Source organism: Numida meleagris, chromosome 2 (assembly GCF_002078875.1).
Source record: "Numida meleagris isolate 19003 breed g44 Domestic line chromosome 2, NumMel1.0, whole genome shotgun sequence".
Taxonomy (NCBI): domain Eukaryota; kingdom Metazoa; phylum Chordata; class Aves; order Galliformes; family Numididae; genus Numida; species Numida meleagris.
The window spans coordinates 145,755,186-145,771,840 of NC_034410.1; the positions used below are offsets into that span (position 1 = coordinate 145,755,186).

The 16,655-nt window shown below is 45.2% G+C and overlaps 1 protein-coding gene across 4 annotated transcripts in view; it reads left to right on the plus strand.

The window, feature by feature from the left end:
- The window catches only part of ADGRB1 (adhesion G protein-coupled receptor B1), a 206,964-nt gene that overhangs the window by 83,527 nt on the left and 106,782 nt on the right, over window positions 1–16,655 (plus strand). For all 4 annotated transcript variants that reach the window (XM_021387913.1, XM_021387911.1, XM_021387912.1 and 1 more), the window contains 3 exons: window positions 661–736; window positions 4,341–4,443; window positions 6,482–6,525. In XM_021387913.1, coding sequence (XP_021243588.1) covers window positions 661–736; window positions 4,341–4,443; window positions 6,482–6,525 — 223 coding nt within the window. The remainder of the gene's footprint in view (window positions 1–660; window positions 737–4,340; window positions 4,444–6,481; window positions 6,526–16,655) is intronic.

Here is a 16,655-nt window from a genome sequence, read left to right on the forward strand (position 1 = left end):
CGAGGCAGAGGAGGAGGTCAAGTGATGTGCTCAGAGGTCACACAGATGATTCAGGCTCATCTGCTGTCCTCCTGAGGCAGCACACGAGTTATGGGGTCAGGTCGGGCACAGTGGGACATCTCCCCTCCTTGCCTGCCCTTGTCGGCCCAAACACAGCTCTTCTCTCTGATGGCTTGATAGCTGTGGATGTGTCCAAATGCCTCTGGGTGGCTGTAAGAGACCTTCTCGCCCTGCAGTTTTGCCTGCTGTGGTGCTGTCAGAGGGATTAGTGGGATTTCTGAATGGCAGAGCACTCATCCAGAATTAGTCTTGCATAGGTTCAGGCACCCAGGATCACCCTAAAAGTGTTCAGTCCTCTCAAAGGGCTGACGGAGACCCAGTGTGGTAACATCAGGCCCTGCATCCTGCCATAGTGATGCTGGGAACGGATGTGCCCCAACAGAGGCCCAAATGAGAAGTCCAGTCCTGCCCTTGGATGTCACCTTGGGCACAGGACAAGGGAAAGAGGAAAAAGAACTGAATCCAGCCTCTTCCAGTCCTGCCCCTTCCCTTTGTGTTGTCTTGGTGGATTTTGGGGTGGAGATGAGTTAGCTGGGGACAGATGACATTCTGATTATCTCAATGCTGTTGTTTTCTTCCCCTCCCTCTGGTTTCCTGCAGAGATGGACGACTCTTCTGTCTTCGTGGTAGGGACTGTGCTGTACCGGAACGTGGGCAACATCCTCTCGCTCCAGAGGTAAGGTCACACCTGGAGTGCTTGATCTAGTTCTGCTCCCCTCCTCAGTACAAGAGAACCAGACATACTGGAGAGGGGTGACTATGGGTCACCAAGATGATGAAGGGCCTGATGCATCTCTCTCGTGAGGAGAGGCTGAGACAGCAGAGACTGCTCAGCCTGGGAAAGAAGGTGCAGAGGGATCTCATTCACGTCCATAAATACCTCCAGGGAGGATGCAATGAAGACAGGGACAGGCTCTTGTCAGTGGTGCCCAGTGCTGGGAAAAAAGGCAAAGGGCACAAACCTGAACACAAGGGGTTCCACCAGAACATAAGCAAGCAATTCTCAGCTGCGTAGGTGATGGAACACTGCCACAGATTGTCCAGAAAGGTTATGAAATTTCCTCCTTGGAGATCTTCAGAAGCCACCTGGACATGGTCCTGGGCATCCTGTGTAGGTGGCCCTGCTTGAGGAAGGGGATTGGACCGGATGGGGATGGATCTCCATCATTCTGATGTGGTTTTATGAGGAGGGGGCTGCCTGGGGAGGGCAGGCAGCTGGGGATTTCACCAAGGTTTCCTGCTGATCTCCGTGGCTGCAAAGCCCTAGGTTTCCAAAGGTGCAATTTAGTAGGCTTTGACTCAGTGATGCAGTGCGTTTTGTCCTCTGCCAACGTATAATCAGGTAGGACCATACTAATGTGTATCAGAAGTTACTTTTTAGAGGTTTCCTCCCCACCTGTGCACCCCTGGTTCAGGGGGAACCACTGTGCTGGTGCTGCTGAATCTCTACTCACCTCTTCTATTCATCCTCCAGCAATGAGTCCTCCTGCTTCACTCCTCATTATGAGGGACATGGGGGGCTTAAGCAATAAGGGGAAGGATGCCCAGCTGCCCTAGTCCTCCCAGGCTACCAGGGAGCCACTAACCATGATGAGCTCTTTGAGAGCATCACAGCAGAAGACAAGCTCGGGGAGAGGAGAGGAGTGGAGCGACATGCTTGGCTGCACATGTCTACCACATCCTGGCTGCTGCAAACTGCCTTGGGCACTGAAGCTTTTGTGTTCAGCCCTCCCTTTCAATTTCTTCTCTCCCTTTCTCTCTCACTATCTCGCTCTTTAAAAAAAATAATAATAAATGTTTTTTTTTTTTTTTTTGGAGGCTCGTATTGAGGCCGTAAATTAAGAATCCTAAGGCACCTTCTGAATCTGTTCTGCACTGATTAGCGTGAGCCCATTTACCATAAACACCAGGGCATCTCTCCTCACTGATAATCATTTAAATACCTACAGATTTAGCTCTGGCAATGGCAAAAGAGCTCCAAGTGAGTGCAGAGAGGAATTAGCAAGCCAGCCAACTGTATTCTGTAATATCTTCCATTACAGCACTGGGAATTAGATCAGAAGGGCAATAAACATCATTGGCTCAAATGATCCAGTGGTATTTCAGCGTTTTCTGGCCAAGCAGTGAATGAGCTCTGATAACCAGCAGCTGCAGCAGCCACAGCCTCTGAACAGCATTCCCATGGGAGATCTGATTTAAGACGTTCCTTAATTAAAGGACAGTCCCTCTTTAAATAATGCAGAGTCCTGAATCACCTGTGGCTATACAAGGAAAAAAAAAAAAAGGAGGTAACTGAAGCAGCAGCAGAGCAGTACCTCTGAATTCACCACCGTGCAAATGGACACAGGAAGAAAAAGGGGAATATCTATAAATAACCATGTAGCTGTGCGGCACTTGCCTAGAGAGTAAAAATATTTCCTGGACACACGTGAGGTGCCAGATCCTGGTTTTGACCACATTGCCTCAATGCAAGGAGGTTTTTTTTCCACTAAAAATATGTATATATTTGTATAATATAATGTAAATTGAACTTGGCAAACAGCACCAGCTGAGCTTTTCCTAATTGTCCCAATTTACCTCCCCCAAGCGGCAGTCCCTTATCTCAGCTGCACATTGCTCTGTCCCTCAGATCCAGAGAGCCCTGTGGCTCTTGACAGCTGTGACCATTGAGATGGGGACATACAAGACACACAATTTTTCAAGCTGGGGAAGTGAGCATCACTCAGTCCCAGCTGGGCTCTGCTGCAGAGGATGCATGCAGCAATCAGAATCAGCAACGTGATGGCCCTGTGTGGAAACGACCATGTTTACAGCTGTTTGCATGCCCTTTATAGCCGTGTAGGAACACTCCGAGCAAATCTGACCTCCTGCTCAAGCCTGAGCTCAGTGTGTTTGGTTTCCTTCACATGAAAGAAAGTGCCAGACATGCCTTTGAAAAGATATCTCTTGGCTAGTTTTCCAGCATCTGGATTCATTTTGGGTCTGCTTTGAACTATCAAAGAATGGTGAAGGAAGGGATTGTCCCTCTCTGCTGTGTGGCCTCACCTCAAGCACTGGGTGCAGGTTTGGGCACCACATATAAGAAGGACATAAAACTGTTAGAGAGCATCCAAAGGAGGGTTGTGAAGATGGCGAAGGGTCCAGAGAGAAAGATGTATGAGAAGTGGCTGAGATCCCTTGATTTGTTTAGCCCAGAGCAGAGGAGGCTGAGGGGAGGCCTCATGGCGGCCTACAGCTGCCTCATGAGGAAGTCATCACAGTGTTCATGCAAGCACTGAACATCTCTGAAACAAGAATTGACCCTTCCAGACCCAGCTATTAATGAAGCCATACATAAATTTTTACCTTTCAGAAGGTTTTTTTAGCTTATTTACATTTCAAAATGTAGAGCTGATATGTACTCTCATTGAATTCCCCCTTTACTCAACCTAGGTAGACTGATTTTTGTGCTTCATTTTCTTATTTCCCACTTTTATTTAAATTTTAACCATAATAATTCGTTGGGTTTTTTTTCAGTTTTGTTGTGTTTGTTTTTTTTTTTAACTGTCTAAAACAGTATTGCTTTTCTTTCTGCTCTTCCTACCATTGGACAGTAGTGATTTTCTGAGCATCCACTTACACATTCTTGGATGATTCCAAGTTTATCTTGCTTTGGATTTTGAGATCTTTTGTTTGCTTTTGTTAATTATCTTGTATTTTTTTTAACCCACTTGTGCTCAATCAAGTACAAATCTTTTCCAAGTAATCATTTTGTAAAGACCTAGATAGAAAAGTGAAAGTTTTTGCCAGTGCTAGATTTTGCCAATGCCAGGTTTTGCCAATCCCCGTAGATGTGATGAAATTTTGAATGGGGTGAAACTTCACTTGTCCATGGGTGTAGCAGGAGCTGGAAGCAGCCTGGTGCTGGGCTCTCACTCTTCTACTAATTCCTTCCAGGCATACTTTGAGGACAGCACTTTCAATGGTTGGTCTTGCAGACTTCATACATATTTAGACAGCCAATTCTTTCCCTGTTGCAGAAATACTAGGTTCTCCTATGTATTTAGATGGTTAGGATCCAGTGGAGAGAGCTCAAAGGGTAGAGGATGGACTCCTTCTCCAGCAAGCGTCTCCGAAGGCATTATGAAGTAATGGGACCAATTTCTTCTGCTCTGTATACACTAAAACTTGTAACACAGTAATTAATTCAATGGGACTCTCTGTTTTGCAAAGGGATGCAGTGGGGATTTGCCACCTTTTCGCAGTCCCTTTAATGCACCTCTTTTTGCCCTTCTTCCCAGGAACAGCACTGTTCTGAACTCCAGAGTCATCTCTGTGACTGTGAAGCCATTTCCCCGGTCTCTCCTCACCCCCTTGGAAATTGAATTCTCCCACCTGTACAACGTAAGTCTTTACTGGGAACCTTCACCATCCCACATCTGTGTATGTTTCTGCATAGGAGGAATATTATGAAGAAAGATACAGATTTACTGGGCTCCTGAGCTGTCTCTGCCACTGTAGAACCCTTTAATCTCCTTTTATCCAGGCTGCTGAGGCACTTCACTGCCATCCTGAGACTGGGCTGATGTTGGTGTCTTGCAGTTTCTCACTGCTGAGCCTTTCAAATTTTGCCTCCTTGCTCAAGCACTGCCAGTGCAGGAGTGTGATAGCACTGCTTGCACAAGGAACATGAGCATACTTGTCCCAAATTTACATAATTTCACTGGGGGGGCATGGTCATGGGCAAAAAAACTGCAATGAAAAATGAGCTCTGACAGTGATCTTTTTTGGTGAGGGGAAGATAGAGGGGAAAAGTTGTTTTGGTTGATGCTTGCAATGTTCTTTGCAGATATTGCTAGAGACATGAATATTAATGTTGTGATCAGTGCTGTAAAAGGCAGATGAAGATCCCCTCCAGGTTCCCCTGAACAACCCCAAGCAGATGTATGTGATGGACGTTAACATTGCCCTAAAGACTCCTCTTGTAGGTTTCAGATGTCTTCCTGAGGCTCAGGAACATGCATATTAGATCTGTCATGTCTTTACTTCGGACTTTTGTGGAAGAGTTTTCAAAAGTGCACTAAGATAGATAGCTGCAGAAGTAGTGCTAAACCTCTTTCAGTGGCTTTAAACACATATGTCCACTTCCTGGAGCACTGTGGCTCTTCTGAGAATTGTGTCCCACAAAAGGAAGTGATGTATTTGATCCACTTTCCAGAAGGGAGCAGCAAAAGGATTCTGTGTGAGAGAAAGTGTGCGCAGATGACACCAAGTTGGCAAGAAGTGTCGATCTTCCCGGGGATGGCCCTACAGAGGGATCTGGGCAGCCTGGATAGCTGGGCTGAGGCCAGTGGGATGAAGTTCAACAAGGCCAAGTGCCGGGTCCTGCACTTTGGCCACAACAATCCCAGGCAACTCTATGGCCTTGGGGCAGAGTGAATGGAAGACTGCGTAGAAGAAATGGACCTGAGGGTGTCAGTCGATGCTCGGCTGAACATGAGCCAGCAGTGTGCCCAGGTGCCCAAGAAGGCCAGTGGCATCGTGGCTTGTATCAGAAGTAGTGTTGCCAGCAGGAGCAGGGAAGTGATCATCCATCCCTCTGTACTTGGCCCTGGTGAGGCCGCTCCTTGAGTACTGTATTCAGTTTTGGGCCCCTCATTACAAGAAAGACATTGAGGCCCTGAAGTGCATCCAGGGAAGGGCAATGAAGCTGGTGAGGGGTCTGGAGCACAAGTCTTATGAGGAGTGGTTGAAGGAACTGGGATTATTTAGTCTGGTGAAGAGGAGGCTCAGGGGTGACCTTGTCACTTTCTACAACTACGTGAAGGGAGGTTATGGTGAGGTGGGGGTCGTCCTCTTCTCCTGTGTAACTAGTGATAAGAACAGAGGGAATGGCCTCAGGTTGCGTCAGGGGAGATTCAGGCTGGACGTTAGGAAGTACTTCTTCTTTGAGGGCATGGTCAGGCGCTGGAATGGGCTGCGCAGGGAGGTAATGGAGTCACTGTCCTTGGAGGTGTTCAAGAAACATTTAGATGTTGTACTGAGCGACATGGTTTAGTGGGAAATATTGGTAATAGGTGGACAGTTGGAGTGGGTGATCTTAGAGGTCTTTTCCAACCTTGGTGATTCTATGATTCTGTGAAGGAAGAAGAACATCAGTAGGTGGAGAAAGAAAAGATGTGGAGTCAAATCCTTGTATGTTTTGTTGATGAAAAACAAATTGAGGCCCATTTTATTTTTGCCGTTCAAACCAAGGGGGAAAGAAACTCTTCCAAGGACTCATATCTATAACTATCAAGATGGAGCTTCAAAGATACACCACATTTAGAGTATTGGAAGTTGTTCAATGGGTCCTGAATATTTATTTCTTATTCCCTCAAATACCCCATAGACAGCACGGCACTGATTTACTTCATTTTTATTTTGTCTTTTTTTCTGACAGGGAACCACCAACCAGACCTGCATCCTATGGGATGAAACTGATGGGTGAGTTCTTTGGGTTTCTATTTATTCTCATGGGCCCATGTGCTTTTGGCGTGAAATCAGCACAGTAGATCAGTGATGTGTCAGTCTGTTGCAGATGCTTGCACACTCTACTCAGTTTTTTCTTGTGTCAAACTTCATGGCTGGTGAAGCTCTTTGCCACGGTAGGAACCATTCCTTTCTTCATATAGATGCATCTCTTCTTACTGTGTTGTGTAGTGGTGCCAGTTGACCTGGGTCTTACATTTAAAGAACTGCAATCAGTTGTTGTCAGTGTAGCCCATGATGGGCCCTGTGTGCTGAAAGCACCATGTACCTGAACCAGGGAATCATCTCAGTTTGAGCAAAGATGTTCCTTCTTCTGTTCACAGGGAGGTTTGTATGTGTTTTCCTTTGACTTCAGCCTACATTTTGCAAGAGTGGCCCCTCATTTTGATTCTTCCAGTTCTGGACTTTACGGCATGAGGAGTAAGTGAAACCCAGGACCATGGGGTCATCAGCTGATGGCTCTAAATTGAGCAAGACTGTTATCTGTGTTTGGTTCTTTTCAATGCTCAGAACCAAATTGTGCACCATAAGGAGAATAATGCAAAATTAGAGCCCACTTTTGCAAATGTAGCCTGCCATGGTTGTGTTATTGTGATATAGTGATATGATTTCCATGATAATTCCTGCCATAGCTGACTCTGATCAGGATGCCTTGAGTGATATGGTTGTAGCCAGCAGGGAAAAAAAAATCCAAAGTTAATAAAAAAGGGCCAGGACTATATATCCCACAAGGAAAATAGTTGCCAAGGATTTTATGCCTAAAAAAAAAAAAAGGAAGTTTTGAAAGTGCAGTCTTAAATCCTGAGTGAACTTGACAAGGATCCAAAGTGTTTCATTTAATGGTGTTTTTACTTCATTGACTTTTGCATCTGAGTTTGAAGACCAACCTGACTCCTTTTCTGCTTACACTCTGGTTCTCTCCTTGAGATCTCATGCATTTGGCACATACCTCTGCTTTATTATTATTTATTATTATTATCTGCAGCATCTGAAAAATGATTTTATTCTTCTCTTTTTATGCTCCATTAAGTAGCTTATACACACATAGGCGGGCAACATATTTGCAGTCAGTTCTTGTTGGTCTGTGATTAATTTGGCATGTATGAGTGTATCCAAATGAAAGCTGAGGAGCCCAGGGAAACTCTGAGTATGTTATACCCCAGGGCAGCATTGGCCCCTCTAGGTTGTAGTGAAAATTGCTTCAGCACTAGAGGATGATTGCTACTCAGGAGCAAGGCCTGGACTTGGGTGCTACACTTATCTGACACAGCAGGACATATGTGAAATTAGTAAATTAGGACTGTACTATATTGCATGTGTGCCAGCTCTACTAGGTCAGCCCAGAGTAGAGGGTTGTCTATAGAAGGGCAGACTCAGAACAAGGCTCGAACAGGAGCAGGACTGAATCTACTATCTTTCTGTGCTGGAATGGGGCTAGAGCATTTGCGTACAACTCTTTTTTTTTTGTCAAGTAAAAGCAAAAGCTGGAACCAATGCTTTTTCTGGTCTTCACATCATTTTATTTCTTTTGCTTCTAAAGTCCTGATGAAAGGGTTATGTCCAGAAGGTTTGAGATATTTTCTTCCTGTTCTCAGAGCTGGACTTATTCTGTTTAATTGTTTGTAGTATGAGAAGGAAAAGAACAAAATTGAGTCTGCACATGGTTGTATCCAAGACAGAATGATGACATTCAGACTGGATACATATCAGTCAGAACTGACTCTGATATGTGCCCAGTGTGAGGGGTGTGAGGAGTTCCCCAGTGCTGAATTTAGCTTGAGAAGCTTGGATGCCATTGCTGAACTGCAGGCAAAACAGCGCCCAGAACAATACCGTTACCTCTGTCTTGTCATGGGAATTCTGGCTTCTCTGTGTGCATGATCCCAAGGCTTGGCAGCTTGTTTGGATGCTTTTCTCTCTACAGGCGTGAGATGTTAGGAATTCAGTCTAATCCTTACAACTCCGTGGCATCCAGGTTGGACATTAGGAAAAACTTCTCAGAAAGAGTGGTCAGGCATTGGAACAGGCTGCCCAAGGAGGTGGTGGAGTCACTGTCTCTTGAGGTATTCAAGAACCATGGAAATGTGCCACTGAGGGACATGGTTTAGTGGGCATGGTGGTGATGGGTTGATGGTTGGACTAGATGATCTTGGAGGTCTTTTCCAACCTTAATGATTCTGTGATCAAAGGATGGGCTCATATCTAAGACTGAAGCAGGTGATTTCTTGGCACTGATACTGTGGTTCTGTTGTCAGTGATGGTTTCCAAAATTACAGCAGATTGACTGCACAAATGTTATTGGTAAGATTCAGCTCTGTGTGTGTGTTGGTGTGTATGTGCATGCATACATGCAAGCGTTTTAACCAACAACATTTGCATCTCAGATAGTTGAAAACTCCAAAATGCTGGTGTCAGCAAGTTTTGCAAGAGTGTGTTCCAAAACTAGATCTGATCCTGTTAGCACTGGGAACAGGAGCTGCAAAGCTGTTTGCACAACGCTTAAAAGCTGATTTGTTACCACTGCTGACTCTTGAGAAAGTCCAATGAAAGGCAAACTATGTAAACCCTATTCTCCAGGCCTGCATGTTCACCTCAAGCTTGAGCTGGACCCTGTGGCTGTCTAGGATTTTAAATCATACTTTTAGATATTTATTACCCATTTGGAGTAAGGATTTTTAGGTTACCCTGCATCTGTTGCCTGGTACATGGTTGGGTTCATGATTGATGACTCTCAGCCAGGAAATTCTGAGGTTCAGCCACATTTAGAATAGTTTGAGTTGAAACGGACTTTAAAGATCATCTAGTTCCAGCCTCCCTAACATGAGCAAGGACACCTGTCACTAGATGAGATTATGTGAGTTCCCCTTTGCTCCTATCTTCTCTTCCTTGCAACTCCCTTCTTTTAAAAAAGTTGGAATTTACCCCACTGATTGGTCTCAAAAAACGGTTGTGTAAGTGAATGAATTTCAGTGAATCCTAATTCCCAGCTCTGACCAATTTAATGGCTCTTCAGCTTTATTTCCTATGGTTTCACCCTGTCATATTCCCCATACAACCCAAGGTGGCCTGATATGATGTTGCTTATTTAGAAGATACTGCTGGCTATTTTGATAGCTCTCCAGACTCCTGCTCCAAGGCTGACTATCCATGGGAACCTTCCCAGTGTCTCCAGTCACTCATCTGGTACTGCAGACCTTGGAGATCCAACCTCCATCAGATTGAACCAACCTCTAGATTTATCCCCTTGCATTCGTTGTGACCAATCAGGTACAGAGGCAGGAAACTCAAAGCAATCCTCACAATAGAGCTTCAAATTCAAAACATGCTGTGGCCCTTTAAAGACCACTTATAATCCATGGTCCATTAAGGGTTGAACTGTAAAATTGCAATTAAAATAGACAATAACCATGTAGACATGTGCTTCCTCCAAGATGGAGTTGCTGGAGCACATAAAAAAGGAAGAAATCTCCAGTGTTCATTCATTTGCATTTAGATAGATATTTAAGCTAGTATTATTAATAATGAATTTTTGATTTATTAATCCCAGCCCCTACAAGTGACTGTTAGATTCGTGGGTGGCACCCCTCCATCTTTTTTCTCTTCCTCTTGCTCCCAACTCCACACATCATCAAATATGAGGGGAGAAGATCAGAGACTAATTTCTGTTGTGTTCTGCGCTGCAAGTATGATTAATGAGCTTAGTACCGGCTGAGTAAATTGAAAGTTGAAATCAGAGAATGATTTGGGATTCTCTGGCTCATCTCCAAGGGTATTCATCTGAAGTAATTATTATCTGCTTAGGTCTGCTGAAGTTAAAACCCAGGCAGGATCTGGTCTTGTGCTCCTTCTTTCTCCTGCTGGGATAGGATGAATAGAGTTGATGGATAGAGTCATCTTACGTGCTTTCATGTTCTTGTGCATCACCTGACTTTTATTTCTCACCTGCTTTGGTTTTGTGTAGAATCATAGAATCATTAAGGTTGAAAAGGACCACTAAGATCATCTAATCCAACTGTTGATCCGTCCCCACCAAGCCCACTAAGCCACGTCCCTCAGTGCCACATCTACACATTTCTTGAAAACCTCCAAGAACAACAGGGGTGCCACGTGGCAAGTGGAAGGAGGAACAGCTGCCATTTTTTAAATTATTATTAATATTTTTAGTGATGGCAGCATTGCTTCTTGAGTTGTTACTATCTGATGCAAGAGGTAGAGCCATGCTAATGCTTACAACATGCTCTGAACTGGTGACAACAGGAACCAAGCCAGCCAGATGGGTCTGGCATTTCCTCTTATGTTGTATGAGAGCATGGTGCATGCAGGTGTGCCATCCAGTACTACACTGACAGAGGGTGGATCCAGCAGAACTACATTGAGGGCACCTCTCATCTCACTGGCACTGAAGGCTGCTTGCCCTTAGAAGTGCTCTAGCCACCAACTTTTCTTCACTTCCCTCTCCCAGAGGAACATAATAACAGCTAGGCATTATACTAACTGTTCTTGAGAGACCTTTGGAGCTTTCACAAATATTTGCATAAAGAGCTTTTTGCTCACAGAAGACAAAGTGCTTTGGGAGTCTGTGGTTTTAATTCAAGGACACTCTTACCTCTCCTTGAGGGAGCCTGTCTAGCTTAGGAAATGCAACCCTCACTGTTTAGGAAGGTGCTCCATACCCGACGAGGTTGGGTGTGGAAAAGATGAACAGTGCTTCAGTGAGGGGGACAAGGCTAAATCCGATCCTCCTGGCTCTGGGCTGGATCTGATCCCTAGCTGAGGTCAGGCAGAAATCTCACCCAAGGGCTCACAACTGGCACAGAGTGGTGTTTTATGACACTGCCAAACAGTGAAGACTATAGATCTGTTCCTCTTTGGAAACTTATATGATCTTAAAATATAGCTTACAGATACCTGCTCGTGGCCTCTTTTCAGACAAGAACTGCATAATGTGTAATTTGTATATTTGTTCGTCAAAGGGTGGTTAGTAGAGCTGCACGGACCAGGGGCTGGCAGAATTGAAGGTGATAACACAGAATTGTAGTCCTCTTTATCCTTCCCTTCCCTTCCCTTCCCTTCCCTTCCCTTCCCTTCCCTTCCCTTCCCTTCCCTTCTTTTCCTTCTGTCTGGAACAAGTCAAAGGGACCCAAAATCATCTTAGAAGGATTTGTTGCCTACCAGGCACCAGAACTGTGCCACAGAATAACTGAGGTCATTGTTGTGTTTGTAGTCCATCCATCTCAATAATATGACAGTGCAAGTGATTAGCCTGAAATTCCTGTTTCCAGGATGGGATCTCTAATCTCTAGTCTACATAGTTCCAAGATATCCAAATTCCTGACTGCATGTCCTACAGAATTGCAGGAAAACTTTTCACTGATGCGTGCTGCATGCACCATAAGGAGCAGGACCCAGCACAGGCTGCATGGGCTTCACCCTACTTGTTGAAAGCCTCTGATGCATTGGATAAAAAGAAAAGCATAATTTTTTCTTCTCTGCGCCTTCCAGGGTGTTAATGCAATCCCAGTCCTGGTGGTTATTCATTCCTTTCTTTTGGAGGCCATGTAAAATAAGTGCATTTCTTCTACAGAGGGTTTCTATCTACAGCATCCTATGAAGACTTTCACGTTGGCCCATCACATCCATCTCCAAAGAACTGCCTTTTGAAAGACAGTTTCTTAACAGCAGAAAACAGCTTCCCTTTCCTTCTGCATATCACCTAGAGCTTTTTTGGCCTTGCCACAGCTGTAGATCAAATGAGAACACAGCTGTAGTTGACAAAGATTGATGAGTCCACTTGATAAAGATTGAAAGGGAAGTCTGTTACAACCCTGAAGCCCCATAAGAGATCAGTGCACTTCTTTCCTCTTTGGACCAGTGCATGGCACATTGTATATCTTATACATTTTCTACTGCAACACTGCAGCTGCATGGGTAGAAGCAGCACTGTCAGTGACATACCCTTCATGTGATCCTATGCAGGGTGTCAATGCTGTGCTTTGCCAGTACCTCTCTTCCAGCTCCTTTAATTAACATCTTCAGTTTTAGCTCCAGCTGCAAATGCAGTCTCTCTTGGATGCTCCAGGAGGGACTGAGGGAATGGCTATGCACAGAGGCAGCACAATGCTACACAGGGACGTGCTGGGAGGTTGATCTGAATTGCTGCCCATGCCCATTAGTTCCTCTGTTTTCAACCCAGCTGAAAGTAGCTCTAATTCAGCCTAGCTGACTGCACCTTCAGTGTGCACTCAGTCAGGTTGAATTACAGCCCCGAGAGCCAGTTTTTAGCACTAAATGAGAATGGTCACAGCAGGGCTAATGGAGTGAAACCAGGTCACGTCTCCAGTTTCCAAGGATTTGGCTTCCCTGCTTGCTCAGGTAGATGAGTCCAGGGGGCAAGTGCTGGTGCTGCTGGAAGTATAGACCAGAATTGCTTCCAAGGGACTGTTTGGCCTTTGCTAAGCTACTCCCCAGCAGTCACCATTGTCTGTGGGACTGGAAAAAGCAGGAGCTGACTTTTTCATATCACAGGATGCAGGAGAAGCTGAGCAGCACAGTACAGGGCTTGTGCTGCCTGCCAACAAAGCATGGTTTAATAACTCCTGACAGAAGGAAAAGAGAGGATTCAGAGGCTTTGAATGAAATGCTGCAGCTTTGCTTGCTAGCGAAGGGGTCAGTAAGATGGACAGAATCAATTAATTCTGTTTATGGAACTGGCAAAAGTCACACACTGAAGTCTGGAAGGTGTTCCTGTTGGAAGAGCTCTTGGGTTCAGCAGGGCAATTCACAACCTTGACCCAGTGCTGAGTGTGTTCTGTGATCCAGTGTGCCACATGGATCAGGAAGGGGTTGCATTTTTTTTCCTGCATCCCTGTTTGCTCTCTGCATTTCCAGCTGTTTGCTCTGAAGCCGCAGCATCCTTTTGCAGATGGGAAGGGGGCAAGTTTAGTAGCCACATTCCCTCTATGGCCACCTGGCATGGAAATCTCAGGCTGCTGAGGGTATCTGTTGACGCATGGAGGCAGTCCAGCTTGTTGTCCCAGGCTGCATGAAGCAGAAAGATGGGTGCTGGACCCATTCTCTGTTGTATTTTTCCTGCATTTCATTTAGCGTTTGCCTGCATGGCACCTCATATGTGCTGAGAATGTAATAACACAGCACAGGCAGCTGTCTGTGCTAGTGGAGAGCTCTGATTCACAGCTCTAGACCTTTGAGTGCAGAGTAAAAAAGAAAACTTGAAGCCCATCCTTGGTGCACTCTACCTCCAGTGACTCAGTAGCCAACAGGGTGCAGCTTTGAAGCAACTTCAAGGCAGGCTCAGGTGTTCGGAGGAGAGAAAAACATCTATGGTGTTAGGATGTGAAAACTCAGAGCAGATTGCCTGTACCTCCATGCACTTTTTTGCTGGATTGATTTTTTCTCCCTTTATGAGTACAAGGAAGTCTCGTCCAAATCCAGAGCAAGATGCTCCTCTCTCTAAACTTGTAGATCCTAGAGCATGGCATAGGGAAAGTGTGGCATTACCACAGGTATTTCAGGGCCAGGGCTGTTCAAAGCACAAATGATCAGCTCTAGGTGGGAGCTTAAAAAAAAAGTGTTCTCTCTGTCTCTGCTGAGAGCACAATAAAAAGTTTCCCCATCAGACTTTCTTGCTCAGATTTATTGCAAGGCTGAGCCAAATTCTGATGAACTTTTCAAGGTCTCTCATTTCTGGTAGAATCCATGGACTTCTCAGGATGCAAGCCAGAAATACAGTAATACACACCATAATCTCAACCATTTAAAACTGCTTAAACACTGGGGACTCTGCTTTTCTTAAATCTATTGACAGCCATGTACAAGTTTGGTCTTTATCAACTGGGCTAAAGAAAACCATAAGAAAACCATACTGAGTTGGTATTTCTACTGTTTTTCTTACTTGTTTTGTGAAGCAACCGCTACAAGGACAATACCACATATTCCAGAGCCCAGGTGATGGATTGTCCCACAGTGGGGAAATAATGAGGGGACAATATTGTCACTTCCAGTCCCAGATATCTTGCAGAGTTCTTGCTTTACTGGTGGGAGCCCATGGGAAATGGTCAAGGTGCAGAGAGATGTTTGTGCATCCGTCTCATTGCTTAGGGATGGGTTGGATTGATGGATGCACTGGGAAATTGCTGAAAATTGGGACACTGTGAATAAGGGTAGGGAAAGCTTGCCCCTTTTTAAAGAGAAGGGCTTGTTTGCATTTTCACCCAACTGTTTCTACACTGCACTAGGAGATGAAATGTTCTGCTAAAATATAGAAGCAAAAAGAGGACACTGTGCTTGGGATACAGCCTTCATCTAATGATGAACTTTCTGTGTGTCTGGACAAATCAATGTAAGCTTTGTGCCTCAGTTTTCCGTGAATCAGCTGCACTAATAACATCTGACAGCTCTTGTAAATGTCATGAAATCTAGGAGTGAGGATCTCCATTAAGTGACAATAAATAGGAAAAATAAATATTATTACTTATTACTGAGAACTGATTATCCAGAAAGGGAGATTTAGGATTGAATGTTTTTTCCGTGTGAGATGAGCTCACATCATGTCAGCTTTGCCCATTGTGTCTTGGTTGCGTGAGCAGCAGCAAGTGATGCAAGGTGAATTTTTGCCTTCATGGAGTGGAATAGGACCACACAGGCTCAGGGCAATTGCTGCAAGACCAAGCATGTGATCGTACAGGACACCTCCATGTCCAGCTAAAGCTAAAGGTGGCCTCTCAGCTGCATGGCAAAGCAGATTAGCAAACGCATGCAGGAGCCGGCCAGCTCTGTCAACCAGCTCGATACAGAGAACGACAGCTTCTTCCACCGCAGGGAAAATCATCATCTTGCATCTGATCTGCTGATGGAGCTGGAAGAGCACGTTGACTCTTAGGGCAGGTGGAGCTAAGCCCCCCTGGAAGACAGTGAGCAAAGCCCTCCTGCTGGCAACCCCTAGACCCCTTTCTGTGGGGCTGCTCTCCTGCCTTTGTCCCCAAGTCCTTACAGATATCCAGCGTTGCCCCATCCCAGGTGCAGAAGGCAGCACTTGCTCTTGTTAAATGCCATACAGTTGGTGATTTCCCAGATTTTGTTAAAATCTCTTTGCGAAGCCTCTACTCTCACAGAAGTCAACAGCTCCTCCCAATTTAGTGTTGTCCACAAACTTACTTAGAATACCTTCAAGTCCTGAATCAAAATATTGATGAATAAAACACAGATCAAGTGCCTGATTTAGTGGCTGGCAACCCTGCCTGCGGCAAGGCTGTTGGAACTGGATGATCTTTGTGGTCCCTTCCAACCCAAGCCATTTTATGATTCTGTGATTCTATAAAAACATTAAAGAGAACTGGCCCTGAAATGGAGCCTGGAAGGACAGGTCCTCTTCATGCTGAGCAGCAGATTTACTGATGTAGCAAGGCCAAAAGGCCCCCATTAACCACTCTGGGCAGTAACATGGCATGTAATGATTTTCAGACTTGTCAGGGTTCTTTTTGATACTTTGCAAATACTTAGACCCTTTGGATCATATGCATTAATCTTCCGAAGCTGCCCTCTGCTTAAGGTGGTTTAATGTACGTAGGTAATGTTGTGATGGTTAGTAAGGCAAAGAGTTGTTGCTTGTCAGAGAGCCAGAGAAGAAATTCACTCTTTGTTGGAGCATGGTGCTTTGCAGGAAAGCTCCACGCATGACCCACCAAGAGCCAAGATCTTCCTAGGCTGAAAACTGCAGCTTTGAGGACAGTCTTCCTTTCTGGTGTGAATGGAAGAGTAGACAGCAAAGCAGGTGGGAAGCTCATCAGCTCCCCTTGGCTTTTGTTGATGTATCCAATCCATCCACCAGCTAGCCACAGGGACAAGAACATCATTAAAGGAAAGGCTCATAATTACAGTGATGAATTATGGTCGTCCTTAAAATCCTGACTACTGTCATCTACAGATGGAGAAGGACATGCAGAAGGAGTGATTTATCCTCTGTCACCGAGAGTACAGCTGAGCCTCTCAGAGTCTCTGTCCACTCCTGTGATTGTACTGGAGGTTATGAACGAAAGTCAGGTGTGTCCCAAACTAGGAGATGCACT